At 55.2% G+C, this 16,648-nt stretch overlaps 6 protein-coding genes across 6 annotated transcripts; 4 read left to right on the plus strand and 2 right to left on the minus strand.

Moving 5' to 3' along the window:
• The first annotated feature begins 251 nt into the window (after positions 1-251).
• Positions 252-2,452, plus strand: COCSUDRAFT_52872 (Clavaminate synthase-like protein). The gene is made up of 5 exons (XM_005649946.1): positions 252-803; positions 912-1,116; positions 1,220-1,375; positions 1,488-1,714; positions 1,869-2,452. Exons 1-5 carry the CDS (start codon positions 402-404, stop codon positions 2,100-2,102), a joined length of 1,224 nt encoding a protein of 407 aa, XP_005650003.1. The 5' UTR covers positions 252-401; the 3' UTR covers positions 2,103-2,452.
• A 1,364-nt stretch (positions 2,453-3,816) lies between these two features.
• COCSUDRAFT_83635 (hypothetical protein) lies at positions 3,817-5,111 on the plus strand (the record flags this gene model as incomplete). The annotated part of the gene is made up of 3 exons (XM_005650115.1): positions 3,817-4,221; positions 4,430-4,612; positions 5,082-5,111. 3 exons carry the CDS (start codon positions 3,817-3,819, stop codon positions 5,109-5,111), a joined length of 618 nt encoding a protein of 205 aa, XP_005650172.1.
• Positions 5,112-5,437: 326 nt separating this feature from the next.
• On the plus strand, positions 5,438-6,353 carry COCSUDRAFT_52873 (hypothetical protein; the record flags this gene model as incomplete). Its single annotated transcript, XM_005649947.1, has 2 exons — positions 5,438-5,534; positions 5,710-6,353. Coding segments are annotated over 2 exons (213 nt in total), but the record flags the coding sequence as incomplete, so codon positions are not given.
• Positions 6,354-6,854: 501 nt separating this feature from the next.
• COCSUDRAFT_65256 (trypsin-like serine protease) lies at positions 6,855-10,345 on the minus strand (the record flags this gene model as incomplete). The annotated part of the gene is made up of 12 exons (XM_005649948.1): positions 10,104-10,345; positions 9,814-9,994; positions 9,688-9,727; positions 9,487-9,571; positions 9,210-9,383; positions 8,911-9,093; positions 8,651-8,782; positions 8,264-8,450; positions 7,803-7,985; positions 7,537-7,673; positions 7,078-7,280; positions 6,855-6,897 (listed from the first exon to the last, which is right to left on the minus strand). Exons 1-12 carry the CDS (start codon positions 10,221-10,223, stop codon positions 6,855-6,857), a joined length of 1,668 nt encoding a protein of 555 aa, XP_005650005.1. The 5' UTR covers positions 10,224-10,345.
• Positions 10,346-11,297: 952 nt separating this feature from the next.
• Positions 11,298-12,418, plus strand: COCSUDRAFT_61678 (hypothetical protein; the record flags this gene model as incomplete). Its single annotated transcript, XM_005649949.1, has 5 exons — positions 11,298-11,398; positions 11,483-11,555; positions 11,709-11,851; positions 12,014-12,135; positions 12,246-12,418. The coding sequence occupies 5 exons, from the start codon at positions 11,298-11,300 to the stop codon at positions 12,416-12,418; spliced, it is 612 nt and encodes a 203-aa protein (XP_005650006.1).
• Positions 12,419-12,870: 452 nt separating this feature from the next.
• Positions 12,871-14,145, minus strand: COCSUDRAFT_52874 (hypothetical protein). Its single transcript, XM_005649950.1, has 3 exons — positions 14,016-14,145; positions 13,511-13,696; positions 12,871-13,292 (listed from the first exon to the last, which is right to left on the minus strand). Exons 1-3 carry the CDS (start codon positions 14,073-14,075, stop codon positions 13,065-13,067), a joined length of 474 nt encoding a protein of 157 aa, XP_005650007.1. The 5' UTR covers positions 14,076-14,145; the 3' UTR covers positions 12,871-13,064.
• Positions 14,146-16,648: the final 2,503 nt, after the last annotated feature.

Consider the following 16,648-nt stretch of genomic DNA (forward strand, 5'->3'; position numbering starts at 1 on the left):
AAATGAGGACTTGTGCTGGCCTTGAGGCAGGCCTGCTGTGCTGCGCGACGGGCGGGCTACGTGGCGCATTGCGTGGCGTCACCATGGTCCAGCTACGCAAGACACTGCAAGATTTCTGGGACAAGAGTCCCAATCAACCTCAAACTAGAAAGCCCACCTAGGTGTCAGTGTCACCTTGTCACGTCAGTAAAGCAAACACAAGCTTTAAGAAGAGGCATCGCAGGAAAGCTCGCTCCAGAACTAAGCAAACAGGCACTCCATCGGTGTTGTTGTAAGACCTCGAGATATGACTTTGCTTGAACAAGTGACGTTCTTGCAACTTTGATTTGCATGCCGGTTAGCTTCAAGTGCCATCCCATCACTCTTTCAGTGCCAGCAGCAAAGTAAGCATTTTAGGAGACATGGGGACGCTGTGCAGTCCGAGCCCGTTGCAATCAATTCCACTGAGCATACAGCGAGATGACTTGTCATGCAAGCCTGATGCACTTCAACAAAGGCAGGGGATAGCAAGCACAGCAGGGCGCGCAGATGCCTCCACAGGGTCAGCTGCAGCTGTAAGTGCCCAGGTGTTGCCTACATTCGACCTGTCGGAGTTCTTGGAAGCAGATGCAGGCAGCAGGGAAGCTCTGCAACGCTTCTGTCGGGACATGGCCGACTGCTTAGCACAGACGGGTTGCCTCATAGTCCGGGACCCCAGAGTTGGCACAGCAGAGGCTGACTGCTTTCTTGACATGATGGAGCGGTATTTCGGCCAGCCCGCAGACATCAAGATGCCCGACGTGCACCCAGAGCTGCACTATCAGGTATAACATATGGGCGAGCCTCCCACAGGAAGCTATGCTAGTGTGAAAGCCCTTGTGTTATGTTATTACCGGTGGGGCTCAGGCTTTGATGCTGTGGGTTATCGCAAGGTGGGCGCGACACCTGAGGGAGTTGAGGTGCCGCGGTGTGTGGTGGACCCGGCCTGTCTGGAGACAATAGAGCAGCAGCTGCCGGGCCACAAGGCCACTGTGCCCACTGGTGCAGACCCCAAGTGGCGCTTCTTCTGGCGCCTGGGGCCTCGACCCGCCCAGACAAAGTTTGCTGAGCTCAATGCGGAGCCTGTCATCCCGCAAGGTGGGCGCCTTATCATCAAATGCCACCATTAACACTGCTTTGCTGAAGCTGAAGACAGAGTGTGCTGATATTGGGTGATCTGAGCTCTGTGATGGTGTTGCAGGCTTCCCGGAGTGGAGGGAAGTGATGGATGACTGGGGCACAAAGATGCTGGCGACAGTGAGCACGGTGGCAGAGGTGGTGGCCTGTGGGCTGGGACTGCCAGCAGATGCATTCACTTCCAGGATGCACATGGGTCCGCACCTGCTCGCACCCACAGGTGAGGGAGTGCACTGGACTTTTACAGGACTTGCTTTGTGTGCGGTGCTTATGCAGCCTCCCCTGAGAGAAGTAGATTGCTCCTTGCATAATGCGCTTTGACGTGCATGCAGGCACTGATTTGGGGACGTATGGCGCACTCGGCAGCTGCTATGCTGGGTACCACTACGACCTCAACTTCCTGACCATCCACGGCAAGTCCCGCTTCCCTGGGCTGGCAGTGTGGCTGCAGGACGGCCGGCGCATGCCTGTGAGCATCCCCAGCGGCTGTCTGCTCATCCAGGCGGGCAAGCAGATTGAGTGGCTCACCAATGGCCACGTGCGCGCCGGCATGCACGAGGTATCGCCCTTACTCCTTGCCTGGCATTGCTTCCTGAGACTTCAAATAGTCGTAGCTTGAATAAGTCAAGTCAGATAATCGTAGCTTGGTAAAGTTTTAGGACCCTAACATTACCTTGTGGTGCTGCCTGTTGATGTTGTGTGTGCTGTGACAGGTGGTATGCACAGAGGCCACTCGAGTAGCTGTGGAGAGGATGGCGGCCGAGGGCAGGCAGCTCTGGCGCGTGTCTTCGACTGTCTTTGCACACATGGCATCTGATGTGCTGCTGGAGCCGTTGGGCCGGTTCGCGCAGCATGCAGGCGAGAACAAGTATAAGCCCATCCTTGCTGGTGACTTTGTGCAAGAAGAGCTCGAGGCGATCAGGCTTAAAGGCACTGCGCCATGTTGAATAAACCACCCTGCATCCTTTGAACAGGAGTGAATTGGCACAATGGTCCTTGTATTGGTTTTTACTTTTCGAGTGTCCACTGGTGGCAAATGTGCCACCGTGTCTGGCTTGTGAGGTGATCTGTGGCTTCACATGTCATTGGCTGCAGTACACTTGGACGAAGATCAAGCCTTGGATGTGAGCTCACTTGATCAAGCCTTGGATGTGAAGTCGGATTGTCAAAGACCGAGAGTTTTGTGTCATTCTGAAGGGGTTCAAAATGCGGTCAAGCTATGATCCCAGATTGACAATATGGTAATCTGACAAAGAAGGGGAGACAGAAAGAGAGTGTAAAGACATCGTTGCCAACCAACAAGGCTAGGTAGATGTCTTGGGCCCGACTCGGATGGCCAAATCTCATCTGTACCCACGGTGCCGGTGCTATCCGGTAGCCTTCTGCATATCATAGTGCCCGCGCGCGTGCCGGTGCCGCGCTTCTCTATCATAGATGATCGCCGCACCCTCTTCTGCACGATTAAAACCACGTCTACCAACCCCAAAATCTTTGCGGGTCCAATCTTAGAGATGCTTTGCGACAAAACGATTGTGGCAGGGACATCTTCAGCATGCCGAAGGGCAGGTCTGGGGGTGTAAACCCTCGGAAGCTGCAATAGCATTCTTTCTTGGCTCCATCAAGGTTCCACATATGATTAGCATGCTGCACAATTATTCTCCGATGCGTCTGTCAAGAAGCTACAAACGTTAGGTCACAAGTATTATTGCACAGCCTCTGTCATTGCGGGGTGTCAGATCGGCCATGGTGCTCACGTAGAATGCATGTGCTGCCTTGAGTATGTTTTGACGTACATTAGGGCTGCGGTGGAGCTCTAAGGAGCATACTGTGTAGTCTTTGCAATGTAATAAATTATTTAAGGGTCCGATCACCTGCTGGCATGCAGACTTCTCAGAGAGAAGAAGTCACAGTTGATGAGGCATTGCAGAAGAGTATTGGCGAGTTTGGCGCTGGACAACGATTCATTTGTTTCCTGGTATTGGCGAATATCCATCCACCTCTCAACAGATCCAGCTTCTATGGTTCATGTCAAGCCATGGGTCCCAACACAAGAAGACTTACTTCTGTTCCCACACAAGAAGATTTCAGGACATGACTTCCATAATGGGACGTGCGCAGGCAGGCCTGGTCATGATCCCAGCCGCAATACAAAATGTTTCAATGGTGTTCACCGGGATTGACCCCGTCAGGGAAGGCTGGTGGACTTGCACCCAGGAGCTGGACGAGACCTGTTCTGTAGTACGCAGCCAGCCACATCCAGATCTGTGTTCACTTCCCCGCACATCGTGGCAGTGGGCAACCAGGTAATGCATTGGGGTGAATGCTCAATGCGTTTGGCCACATGCAGGCCAAGTCATGTCCTCAACCTCGAAGGTTGGACACATCCTTGTGAAGGCTGTCTCATCCATGATGGAATGTTAGGTGGGAAGCTGTGTGCCTGCAGGAGATCTTCTGTGGTTTCTGATTGGGACCTGGTCTGCGGGGACGCATGGAAGCTGCAGGTGGTGAACACAGCCTTCTTTCTTGGAGCGCTGGGAGGGGCCATTATTGCTGGCTGGCTGGCGGAGGAGTTTGGTGCGGTCGATCCCCCTCAGCCTGGCAAATCCGGCTCCATTTTGATCATGTTAATCAGCTTCTTCCTACACCCATTCACCCTTGCGCATGGGGACCACTGACGGGCACGGCGCTGGTGCTGCAGGGCGCAGGCGGACGCTGGGGATGGCATGCGCGACGACGGCGCTATTCGGCATGTGCTCCGCGCTGGCGCCGTCGTACTGGTGGTACCTGGTGCTGCGCTGCCTGGCCGGCGCGGGCGTGGCGGGCGTCAGCTCGACGGCGTTCCTGCTGGCGGTGGAGCCCGTGGGGCCGGCCTGGCGGGGCGTGGCCACGCTCGGCAGCGGCTACGGCGCAGCGGCCGGCGGCTGCCTGCTGCCGGTGCTGGCATTCCTGCTGCCCGGCTGGCGCGCGCTCACCTTTGTGACGTCCGCGCTGGCCGGCCTGGCTCTGTGCACCGCCGTGCCCGTCGTGCCGGAGTCGCCACGGTGGCTGCTCAGCACCGGCCGCAAGGTGAAAAAGCACGCCTGCTGCCCTTTGCTTATGCATCAAAACACTGTCAAGCTTGCTTGGCCGACCGAAGGGTTAAAATGCTCACTTATTGATGCGCGGAGTCTTGCACGCCGCATGGCAGCAGACTTTGGTCATTGTGCCAGGTGCTGTGTCCATGCAAGGGTTTATACAACGCCGAACGTTGACCATCTCATGGGTGCTGCCTCAGGGGGATGCAACGGCGGCGCTGGCAGCGATTGCTTCGCGCAACAAGACGCATCTGCCGGAGGCGCCCCTGGCGGATGCTGCGGCGTCTGTGGCAGCCAGGCGGGGGCTCTTGGACATCCTGGGGAACGCAAGGCTCAGACGGCGCATCGTCTTGATCCTGTACACTTCTTGCTTTGTCAACATGGTGAGTTTCCCCTCGGCAATATATCTATCTTGAGCCATTGGCATGACAGGAATCTTGTACCTTCCATACTGAGCAGACCTCTTTAGTGTGGCTTCCCTGCAGCAGCTGAGCTGTAGACTCTCAAAGCGTGTCTTTACACTGGACTAGTATTGCAGGCTTACTATGGGGTGACACTGCTCATTGGGTCCATGGCGGGCGACCCATACATCAACCAGTTGCTTGGGTTCCTTGTGGAAGCTCCAACAATCGCCGCCACAACACTTGCCATTGGGCGCTTGGGGCGGCGGAGCACTGCAGCCTTTCTACTGCTACAGGGTGAGACACCCAGCAATAAGCTCTGTAACATTCACTGCTTCGAGTCCAAAAACTCTGCTAACTGTAGAGGTGATGCACGGTCCGAGCAGGACTTCTGATCTTTCAGTAGGTAACCAGGTGTGGTGGCCACAGAGGTGCTGTTGCTTCCATGCAGGTGGCACAGCATGCATGCTGTGTGCAGTGACTGGCGGCTGGCTGCAATTGGTCTTTGTGGTTGCATGCAAAGTGGGTGCAACTGGAGCACTTGTCCTGGGCCCACTGTATGCAGAGGAATTATTTCCAGCGAACGTGCGGTCGGCGGCCAGCCAAGCCAGTAGCTTGGTGAGGCTCCCTTTCTCGACATTTGAATCCCACTTCATCTTCAGTACAAGCTTCTCAATGCCCTGAGGCTGCATAGAATCCTCCTTGAGTCATTCAGAGCACTCTTGCATGCCTGCAGGCCGGAAGATTGGGGGCCATTGGGGCGCCGGGATTTGTATTATTGGGCAGTGCGACGGGCGCAACCTTCCTCCCGTACATAGTGTTTGGAAGCTTGATCCTCCTTGCAGGCATCAGCATGCCTGCGCTTCCAGAGACACTCGACGCACCCCAGCCAGAATCTGTCCAGGTGCGCACACCCTTGGCTGTCTCACTTTCCCCCCTAGTGTGTCACATGACAGGAGCACGTCATCCTTCTGAGCAGTCATGTGTTGGCATGTTCATACCTGTCTCAGCCAGGAGCCAATGCAAACGCATGCGGCCTGAGATCAAAATATTGCTGAGTTTGCCTTGTGCCTGCCCAGGAGGTGGCTGCCACGCATCGCCAGTACAAGCTCACATCTTTGAGACACATATTCAGAACGCGGTCTTGTCTGCCTGGGCCGCTACACAAGACCTTCATGCGGGCGGCAGACAGTGATGGCGACGAAACTGCATGAGTTTTTTTTGTTGGTCCACGGCCAACTTCTTTTGCTAATTTCTTTTGCAGCCTGATGTGCGGGCGAGTCTCGCCTTTTCCTTGAGTGTAGAGAGTGGTGTCAATCTTCTCGATTCAGGTGAGGAGCTGTAGATTATATGTTGTTGTACTCCAGGACGAGAGGCCTGCACCTATTGTGTTCGTCAGATGACAAGCTCAAGAATATTGCCTCGAATAGGACAGACTTGGACACCAACACACATAAGAGCGTTGCCAGAGAGATCAGAATAGGGCGGCGTTGACAGGCCCGGCCAGTGGTCAGGCTTACTGTTATAAGTACATTGCAGCCTCCTTTCCAGGCTTTCTACGCAAATGGATATATAGATCAGGGGATCTTTTATACTATTTCCTGTAGTTGATCTGCTGTGGATCCGTAGAGCTGACAAAATCTTTTCTGAACAGAAAGTAATTCTGTCAGTGGTCAATGGCTGATCATGTTTACTGGTGTCACATTGAAAGCATAAGTTGCGCTTTCTGGCAGCAACCGTCTCTGGATCAAATGAAGCGCAACAGGCCATGATCTCAAAGTGATATGTTTACATGCATTGTTGACACAATTATCATGATCGCACCCCAAACAAGATCAATCACGGCAAGCCCCCATGCACCGAATCGGGTGCACCTGTAATCTCAATGTCTGGCCTATGAGGCATTCCACTGAATCACTTGATACTGTACAAAAGATGATGATACACACATGCAGGCTTGAGCAGGCCCTGCCCATTTGTACCACAACAAATGCAAAATTAATGCCCGCGCTGCCCGGCGGGGGCATGTTCAACAGCGCGATCCATGATTGAATTGTACGCGACTGTACGCCAGCATTGAGTTCAACACGACAGCTCTAGAATGTGAAGTGCACAGCCTGTGCCACCAACAAAAAAATTTTGGTTTGCTAGACACACTGCATAAAATGTCGCCAATGTTCGCTAGCAAATTCAGCGTCTGCTCCAGGTTTTTCGCTAAGAATCTTCAGGAAGAATTGGCTGCCGCATTGTTCCGCTCCTTTAGCTCCCTGCAAGGAAACACTGCCATGCTAAAAATTCGGCAACACCCTTCCTTCAGATCATCCACCACACGCTAAAAAGGCAGTGCAATCACCGTGGGCTGCAGTGGCAGTGACAGCCAGGCCTGCAAAGCCCGTCTCTAAACTGAGATTCTGGGCAGGGCAAGCAGATGGCGAGGGATGGCGCACCGCAGGTCGGCGGAGCGGTCGAAGGGGATGGCGTGCTGCTGCAGGATGCGCGGCGCGTCCGCGATGGCCTGCACGCGCTCCAAGATGACCAGCTTGCCGCCCTCCAGCCCAAACTTCATGTACTTGTCCGTGCAGCTGTCCACCAGCTCCGCCAGCCGCGCCAGGTTGCGCACCTCCTCGCCGTTCAAGCTCTCGCACCTCACCTGCCCGCCCCCCACAAGATGCACCTCAACACAGCTGCATGGGAGGTGCGGTTGCGAGGACTCATGCATACCCTATGTTACATACAGTAAATATTTAGAGTTTAGGGGGTAAACTTATTTAGGGTTTACGGAGGAAATAGCATGGCAACGTGAGGATGCGCGACATGCACCCAGCATGGCACCCTTATGGGTAAGTCTTGGCATATTTGTCAGGCCAGTGAAGGAGATGCAGAGGACACGGGTGTAGAGTGCTCACCGTCTGGAACTTGTAGCCAAAGTTGATCTCAGCCGCCAGGACTTGGAAGAGCACCACCACCTGCTCGTCCGGCCGCTCCCTGTACTCTGCCACCAGCGCCAGAATTTGGACCGGCGCCAGCTTCCGCCAGGCGTGCCCTGCCGCCAACCCCAGCCAAAGCGTTCAGAACCCACTATTCCCACGGCCAGGTATGGCAACTCATTCACAAGTATCAATGCTTTCAGGAGAGATCAGGGTTATAAGCTTGGTGGAATGATAGTGCGCACCACCATAGGCGTGCTCGAGGAAGGGGATCGAGAGGGGCACGAACACGAGGCCGCCGATGATGAAGTAGGAGGGAACGCAGTCCACGCCGGCCAGGACGGGCACCAGGGGCCGCCTCAGGTTGAGCTGGTACTTCAGCTCCATCTCCTTGCCCTCTCGCAGCACCAGCAGGTGCAGCCAGTCATCTGCAACCACACAGCATTGTGCATCAGTGCATGCATTCTCCAATTCAGCGGTCAATCACATCACCTGAGATGCACTTAAAAACACGGCCAACAAGCGCACAGCTGAAGCTGAAGGATGGACTGTGCCACACCCTGGCACTGCCACCCCAGAGACGCTCATGCTGTGTGTCAAAGAAGGAATACCTAGGGAAATTTCTCAGGAATAGCAGGATCAGATGATAAGGAAGAAGGTCTTTGTGATGGCGTGCTGTGCAAGGGTGGGACCTTCAGAGCCGAACCTATGTGCTTGGAGCGGACGATGTGTGAGAACTCGACGCGCTCCTCGTTCCTGAACTCCACGGTGCCGTCGTCAGCGATGAGCACGCCCTCAATCTCCAGCACCACGTCGTTCTCCTTCAGCACGCTCGTGGCCGGCGCCATCGGGTCTATCTTGAACACCAGGCTGCCGGAGCCGTTGGGGGGCACCTGGTGCAAGCCATGCACTTGTGTCAAAAGTGGAGCTGACATGGCAATGCAAACAGCAGCTGAGAGATAGTGGTGTTGACAATAACCAACAGCTGAGCCTTGCATGGTGGGTTGCATGTTCTGAATCTGGGTCTGAAAAGACATGCCTTGTAGTGTTCGCGCATGTGGGTGTTTTCCATGTCCTGCCAGCGGAAGCCCACGCTGCAGCAGCCCCGGAAGACGCCGTGGTCCTCGTACTCTCGCAGGAAGTGCGCCACAATCTTCCAGGGAATGATGTAGCCCACGTTGTCCGCCTGCGACAGCTTCGAGAAGGCCACTCCAGCCACCTTGCCCTGCACTTGACCTCCACTGTTGCCCCATTTCTGCGCCTGGGCTATGCTCGAGCTGTGTGCGATCATCTGCACCTATCTTCATCTGCAGATCAATTGAAGACCTTCTTATTGAGATGCAGAAAGTGTACCTCCTGCAAGTCGGAGAAAGCAGGGCCGCCAGAGTTTCCCGGGTTGATGGCCGCATCGATCTGGATGCCCAGCAGCTTGTTGGACGCATGCGCGTACCGCGTCATGACCACCCGCGAGACAATGCCCTTTGTTATGGACAGCGAGTCACCGCCCAGTGGGTACCCAGCAACCAGGATCGAGTCCTGCAAGCACCAGTATGGTGCTGAAGCTCATGAATCTACCTGAAGCCCATGCACCTGTCAAACAAGTTGAAGGTGCCCGGATTCTGTGACAAAAGCTTGCGGGGATATAGCCGCACCTGGAGCTCGGGCACAGACACAAATTGCAGCGACATCAGGTCCTCTGACCAGAAATCTGGCTCATCCACAGTCAGCAGCGCGAGATCGCAGATGATCCCCTCGCACAGGATCCGCGCGCGCCACTTCTTGGGATTCCCCGGCCGCCGCACATGCACCGTCGTCGCATTCATGATCTGCTCACCAACATGCGGGCATTAGGCCCTCAAAAAATATTGTAATGACGACTTATTCGCCTGCCTGTGCCCTGGGTTGCAGATCCTGAGCTGGGGAGCGCACCACGTGAGCGTTCGTCATGATTGTTCGCTTCTGCACGTCTGTGACAAAAGCTGAACCGCTGCTGGAGCGCTGGGGCCTCATCTGCCTGTATGAGCAGGTGACATTGGATTGCTTGTCAAGAAACAGCACTACAGAGAAAGAAGATGTCAAGATAAATTCCAACAAACTGAAGCAATGCTGTTCGTCAGAGGAGGGGCTCACCAGGGCTGCGCATAGTTTGGGACGGCTTGAACGACGAATACTGCAGGGGCACAAGCACAAAGTCTATCAGGTGATGCAGAGATGCCGCTATCCTGCATTGTGAAAGGAGGCCTTGCAGGTGCACACCTTTCAGAACAGAGCGCAGTGCTCTGGTATTGAGGACGGGCTTTCCAGTGGCTTTGCTAGCTGGTTTTGCATTGGTGCCCACGTCTGTTTCTTCCAATCTTTTCCTTTTCAACACTGTAGCATCCAGGTGTTCCACTTGATCTGAGGCTTCCATGTCCTCATCCATAAAGTACGATTGATCCTGTAGCACAGCCGTCACTTCATCTGGCATGCTTGAGCTTTCAAGATGGGAAACAATCAAGAACACCATCAGATATGGACATGAAGGAGGAAGAATAGAAAGGCCGTACCCTTCCAATCAACCTGATGCCGGACCGCCTCCCAGCAAAACGTGGATTCACGGACACATTCCCTGAAGCTGCGCGAAGCACGAAGTGTAGCAAAGGATTTTGACACAGAGAGAAACGCATGCACGCGGCAAAAGCATCACTTGCGCTGCTGTGATCTTGCAGAAACAGATGGCATTCAAGCTAGCTTTTGAAAGTGCCGATGCCAGCAATGTAAAGCAGTCTTCAAACGACTTGTGACACTTTGAAATTTGCATTGGGCGGAGCGCAAGAAGATCGTTCCTGCATATCTCCAGACAGGCACGTGACCCCATCATGCCGACCAGGTGACCGTTAAATTTGAATCTGCTCGGAACAGCCGTATCTGGCAGAAACTTTCTGCACTGCAAGAAATTTTCCGCTTCCCCACTACCTGACAGTAATTATGATGGAGGGTGATAAAGCTTTTGCCCGAGCAAGCTTAATGCTTCAACATTGCCGGTCCACGGCTCAGGAAGCAAAGGCTGTCTTGACTCGCCTGCTTCTGAAGCATGGCTTGCCTTTCTTTCGAAATATGGCAGCTCTGTTAGCAGAGTTTCTACAGCGCTGGCATCGGAAGACAACTTCTTGGCTTGGAAGCGTGGCTTCCAACCAGCAGATTGAACGGGCACTTCAGTTGCTACAGACACTTCTCAGAAAAGTGCTGGCTTCAGTTGTCGTCTGCCTCAACAACAACGCCCTTAATGTGGCCGCCAAACATCTTATCAGTGTTTCAATAAGCCAGCAGTCAGGCGTCCAGAAGCTGAACGGCCCAAAAGAATCAACAGTGACGTGCAATCTTCGCCTTCTTGGTGGCCTCATCTGGTAAGCAGGCCAGCAGCTTTGTCGTCGAATCATAATGCAACTGTGATGCATCATCCTGCTGCAAGCCCTTCAGTAATAGCCATACTTCTTGCAGGTTTCAGGTTGGAGTCAAGAAGCCCCGCTTGCCCAGAGGAGCATCCTGCTCTTCATCAAGCGGCAGCTCAACACCCACTTTCACCAAGGACCATGCATCGGCTCAAAATTCGGAAGAGCCTGGACGATCACCGGTCCTTGAGCAGTGCAGCAACTCTCAGGTGAGTCCTTGCTGCTGCACACAACCTCCCTGCGAAGACCACAGAATTTGACCTAGTTATGTACATGACCCTTGGGTCTTGGGTCTTGGCTCTGCAGGCTATGGAACACCCAGAGAAGCGCGTGCCGTTGTTGACCAGCAGCACTGAGAGCTTCAAGATCGGCCTCAAGAGCTATGCTCAGCTGCCTGGCCCAAAGCACGGGTAATCTTCCATTCCTGTGTGTCCTTCTCTTCACTGTGTAGGTGCTTCAAAGTGGCTCCCCCTTACGCTAAGCAACTGTCGCAGGTACTCTGCCGGCCAGGATCTATCCCCTGTCAAAAGTGTCAGAGGAGCGAAGGCGACTGCCTCAACAGCGCAGGTGCTTGACAAACCTTGCAGCATTGCAAATCTGCTCTCTGCAGTGTGCATCTGCAGTTAAGATAAGAATACTATGGACATCTGCATCCATGCCTGTGCATGATGTGTATCATGCCTCGCATTCATCTGTGAGCATTGGTTTGCTGGTGTGCAGTCGGCAGCGTCGTTTGTGGTCAGCGCGGTGGCAGCAGACACCGGCGTTGACACCAAGTGCTGGATGGATGGTCATGAGGAGGAGGACACCTGCACATCCGGCGTGTCCGGTGTGCACGCACGCCCCCTGCTTGAGACATCCAGGTGCGGCCATCTGACCAGTAATTACCCTTTGCATGCGAATTACCTTCTTCAAGACTACCACGGGCAAACAACCCTGCATGATCAAGCAGAAGACTGTGCTACGGTATATTCGAGTGTGAATCTTTGTTGCTGAACGCCGCACACTGAAGGAGTTCAGCGCAGGGCCAACACCAAGGGGACGACGCCCTCAGTGGCAGCCTTGAAGGCTCCCCTCAGCCCGCAGGCCTTGCCGGTGGATGGCGCTGCGCGCATCCTGGCTGCCAATGCAGTCCTGCTGACGCCAGGTCGCTAACTGATCTTGCTGCTGCACAGTTCTGCCGGCTACCACAGATTCCTTGTTGCAGGCAGTGCCAGGGGCATGTGCATGTGCTGACTGCATGTGACTTGCATGCAGGACAGCCGACCTCAGATGTGACCGGGGGTAAGAAGCCTTCCAGGGCAAGAAAGGGCGGCTCGGGTGACAGTGGGAGCGCACGCTCCGCAGACAGTGCGGGGAGCAGCGGCAGCAGCACAAAGACCAGTGGCCGCACCCAGACCATCCACAAGGAGAACTGCCCCTGGCGCTGAGCTGAGGACACCGCCTGCTTCACTCAAGATCAAGTCCTGCAGTGATTGAAACTTCAAGATTTGCTATTATTTCCGTATCAGACTGTCAATGCTGCTGCCAGAAACTAAAGGTTGTAGGAAGTCCTGTACAGTGCATTGCTGGACCTTCACCCAGAATTTTGGGGAGATTCAAAGTCAGTACTGGTGCATCGTACAGATCGTTTGCTGGTTGATCAAGGAAGTACTGACAGTCCAATGTAGTGCACTAAAGACTGTGAGATTTGTGGATTCACCTCTTTTGCCAGATTGATGATTTGTGAGCACGTGCTATCCTGTGAACATCACTTGAAATTATAACAGTTTCTCTCTCTTCAGTAAATCTAGATTCTGAGATGACAAATCAGGCGGATACCCCCATGTCCCTGAAGGGAAAGACCAGACCTAGGTAGGCCTACCATCTGGCTGTTCGATGCTCTATAAATTTGAAATTACAACTATATTGGATGCATTTCTTGAGTCTTGATCGAAGAGTTGCGGCACGAACCAGCATGTAGTACAAATAGGTTCCTGGAGTTCCAAGACACAACAGGCACAAAAGACAAGCAGACACCCGTGCTCCACAGTCTTGATCGGGTGCTCTCACAACAGTATCAATTTAACGCAGCATTCACAGCCCCAGGTCCAAGATACCTGTGGCCTTCTGAGGCGATTTGGCGGATGCCTTGGGCACCAGCCCGAGCTCCTCGCCAGCCAGCAGTAACAGGGCTTGCACAGCTGTTCTGACGCGCAGCTCCCGTGAAGACACGCATGCCACCAAGTCCTCATATAAGATCAGCAGGTGGGCCCTCTCCCTGTATGCCAGCGCTCCATCCGGCCTCCTCGCCCGCACCAATGCCTGAGCAAAGCAGCATTATTCTTCAGATGTGTAAAGCTGGCAACTCATGCAGCACACAGTACAAGTCTCCAGATGACCCTGGCTTCACAAGTTAGGGGACTTTACTAGGGGACTGCAACCTCTTACATGAGCGCTCACAGCTGTAATGTGATTTGCTTGCAGAAGTAGTGAAGCCCACAATTTGAGCTGCTGCCCTTGGGAGTGCAAGATTGTCACACCTTGAGTCGTGAGCCGGGAGGAAGCACTGCATCTGTGACAGCGGGCGCCAGGGTCATTGCTGCCAGCGTGTCCAGACAGCACAGGCACTTCTCCAGCTGCAGGCGGTCCGCCGTTTTGCTACTCCCGGAATCCTGGAGGGTGCTCTTCACTCGCCGCAGGAACACCGGCAGGGCTAGCTGTGCCACCTGTCCACAACACAACAGTGCTGCCACTCCAGTCTCCAAGCTAAACCCACAATTTTTCATTTATGCTAAAAATTCCTCTATTTATAGGTCCAAGTCATTAAAGAAATTTAAGGTAAGCCCTGCAAGCACACACCAAGAGAACAGGGCACAATCAGCGAGCTCGGAGCCAGCCTGGACTGCTCAAAGACAGCGGTGTAATCCACCGCTGTGGCAGACTACACAGCAGTAGTCTGTGCACTACTGACACAGATTGTGCCAGTGTCACAGCACTGACAGCGTCTATCAGCTGTCACTGACAGTGGTTGTCCAGGAGTCCCACCTGCAGCAGGCAGCCCTGGGGAGAGGAAGCCTCGGCGCCTCGGCTGCACAGCACGTACATCTTGCGCAGGCACAGCAGCGAGAATCGCGACGAGGCGGCCAACCCGGGCAGGCACCGCTCGAGCGGCCGCACCGTGCCGCCGTCCACGATGGCCACAAACTGCTCCACCACCTCCGGGGGCGTGCACGAACACGCTGCACGCACACAATCTCGATTGCATGATTTGCATCTTTGCTGCTTAGATATTTCACTGTTCGCGTGGACCTCCAGACAAGCATGGCAATGTGAAGGTGGCGTCTTTGTGGGTGGGTGAGCAGGGTGTGCTGATCTGATCTGGGTGAGCCCACAAGCAGCAGGCCAGGGGCCCGTCATGCTTGAAGGACGGCTCGTTGAAATCCCACTAAGCTACAATCCCACACGACCCTTGTTTCGTCCTCGGCTTTCACTGCTTATCAAAGTGTCTGACCAGCAGAGCGATGAATGCCCCGTCTGACCAGCAGTGGTACAGCTGTCCCATAGCAGACAACAGGGTGCCTGAGCCTTGCACGTAGCATGCTAATACATCAGGAATCAATTAAATGGAAAGGTTGAAATGAGAGCAGGACGCACCTGTGAGTACGCTGTCGGTGAGGGTGTCGAGGACGGCTGCCTCCAGATCAGCATCTCTGCGCGCCTGCTCGCTGTCGGCGTCCTGCATGCTGCTGCGGCGGCTGGCGCGGCCGAGCGACTCCCCGCCATCCGACTGCCGCTCCGGCAGAAATGACTGCTCCTGCAGCGGCGCGCCTGCCGCGTCAGCCCCAGCGTGCCTCGCCTCCGCCGTGTCCCCGTTTGATGACGCCCCACGCCCCTGCAGCAGTCGCTCATCCTTTTCATAAGTCCCATTCGGCGCTTTACAAGGCATTCTGATTGACACTACATAGCAGAACATAGACTATCAAACGTTTGGAGGCCTAGCAATGATGACTGCCACACGGTGTCGATTAGGATGGCAACATCACAGCGTTGCTCGCCTGCCCCAGAAAGTGCGCCATTGACAGTGCAGCGCACCTCATGTGCTGGGGTGTCGTGGGTCTCCTGCGGCAGGTGGCTGCCCAGCAGGAAGGCACTGAAGGTGGCGGCGAGGGCCGGCCAGGCCTGCTCCGGGGGGTCCTCCTCTGCATTGATGTAGGCAATGTTGACTGCCGGCAGCCCGGCGGCTATCACGCAGACGAAGGCCTCGGCGGCCGCACGCCACAGATTCTCCGCGGGGCAGCTGAAGCGCGTCACCATGCAGCTGCCCAAGCCTGCCACCACTTGCGCGAATGTGTCCGCCCGCGCCTGCCACGGCGCCTGGTCCCTGCAGGAACAGCTCTCCACGTTTCATTGCGTGCATTTCCATGACATCAGTTTATCACAGCATGCTAAAGTCCATGCGTGGGCAGAAATGCTTCTGGCAGGGCAGGGTACCCACAAAAATAAACTCAAGAAAGAAGCGCTGCATGAGGGTTTCTTTTGAAGTCACGGCAAAATGAGGAACCGGCTCTGACCTGTACAGCTGGGAGAGGATCTCCACGACCTTCTCCATGCTGAGCGCGGTGAGGGCGTGCTTGTTTACATTGGTGCTGCCGGAGCCGCCGGCCGTGTCAGCCGGCCTGCCGTCCGGCGTGGGGTCGGCAGGCTGCAGCTGGTGCGGCTTGAGCAGGTTGAGCAGCAGGTCTATGAGGTCCGGCCACAGCTGCGGCAGCTCCACGGGAGCCATGCTGGTCAGCTGCGTGAACACCGCCTTCTGGACCGGCGGCAGTGTGCCTGCACAGAGACATTCTCATCAATTCTATTCTAGGTCTTTGCCTGCTTGCCGTCTGCCATCGATATATAATATGAGTGTGTCTAAGAAGAATGAAGGAAGGCTCACCGGGCACCACAGGCCAGAGCTCATCATCGGTGTAGGGGTTCTTGGCCAGGCGCTCCAGCCAGTGATACATGTCTGTCACGTCGCCCTCCTCCATCACCGTGTGCAGCGTTCCCTGCAGCCATTCCGCACTCCTCAGCACCCCATTGAGCCAGACAGCTGTTGCCCAAGCGTGATGCCCAGTCCTGACCACAACAACATAAGGTAGATCTGCCTTATGTCAATTTGTGATGCCAGCTGCTCGACAAGGATTAGACAGAGAACACCAGAGGTACCTTTGGAAGTACAAGGGGCCTGATGAGGCATCCATTTCTGGCCGCACTATTGCCAGCATTCCGACTTCAGCCGTCTGCATCACCCTCTGACGCCCGGCTCTTGGTAAGACAGAAAAAGCAGCAAAAGGTGACGGGCGCGGACAAGAAAGGGGGCGCACATGCAGCTGGCCGATGGCGGAGACAAGCTCGAGGCGGGCCATGAGGGGCACGCAGCAGTTGGGTGACACGGCCGCCTCCACGCCGACGCCGACGGCGCGAAGGGCGCGCTTCCACATGGCGCGCGTCATGGCCGGACCGGCCCCGTGCGCGCCCACCACTGTGGTGACCACGCCGATGGCCGCCAGCGCCACCTCCTTGCGCGCGCCCGCCATCGCACTCTCCACCACCATCATCAGCTCCTCCCACCCCTGCGCAGCCCTCTGCTGATCACTCTCGGGCAGCATGCAGTGCACCACTCGAATGTCCCGCCG

The sequence above is a fragment of the Coccomyxa subellipsoidea genome (assembly GCF_000258705.1).
Source record: "Coccomyxa subellipsoidea C-169, whole genome shotgun sequence".
NCBI classification, from domain to species: Eukaryota; Viridiplantae; Chlorophyta; class Trebouxiophyceae; family Coccomyxaceae; genus Coccomyxa; species Coccomyxa subellipsoidea.

Bases quoted from the DNA above. Each gene is read 5' to 3' on its own strand.
- COCSUDRAFT_52872 (XM_005649946.1), top strand. From the start codon at position 402: ATGGGGACGCTGTGCAGTCCGAGCCCGTTGCAATCAATTCCACTGAGC. The intron at 1,117-1,219 runs GTGGGCGCCTTA...ATGGTGTTGCAG, and splicing joins GGAGCCTGTCATCCCGCAAG to GCTTCCCGGAGTGGAGGGAA. The intron at 1,715-1,868 runs GTATCGCCCTTA...GTGCTGTGACAG, and splicing joins TGCGCGCCGGCATGCACGAG to GTGGTATGCACAGAGGCCAC.
- COCSUDRAFT_52874 (XM_005649950.1), bottom strand. From the start codon at position 14,075: ATGTACGTGCTGTGCAGCCGAGGCGCCGAGGCTTCCTCTCCCCAGGGC. The intron at 13,697-14,015 runs GTGGGACTCCTG...TGTTGTGGACAG, and splicing joins CCCAGGGCTGCCTGCTGCAG to GTGGCACAGCTAGCCCTGCC. The intron at 13,293-13,510 runs GTGTGACAATCT...TGCTTTGCTCAG, and splicing joins CTCCCGGCTCACGACTCAAG to GCATTGGTGCGGGCGAGGAG.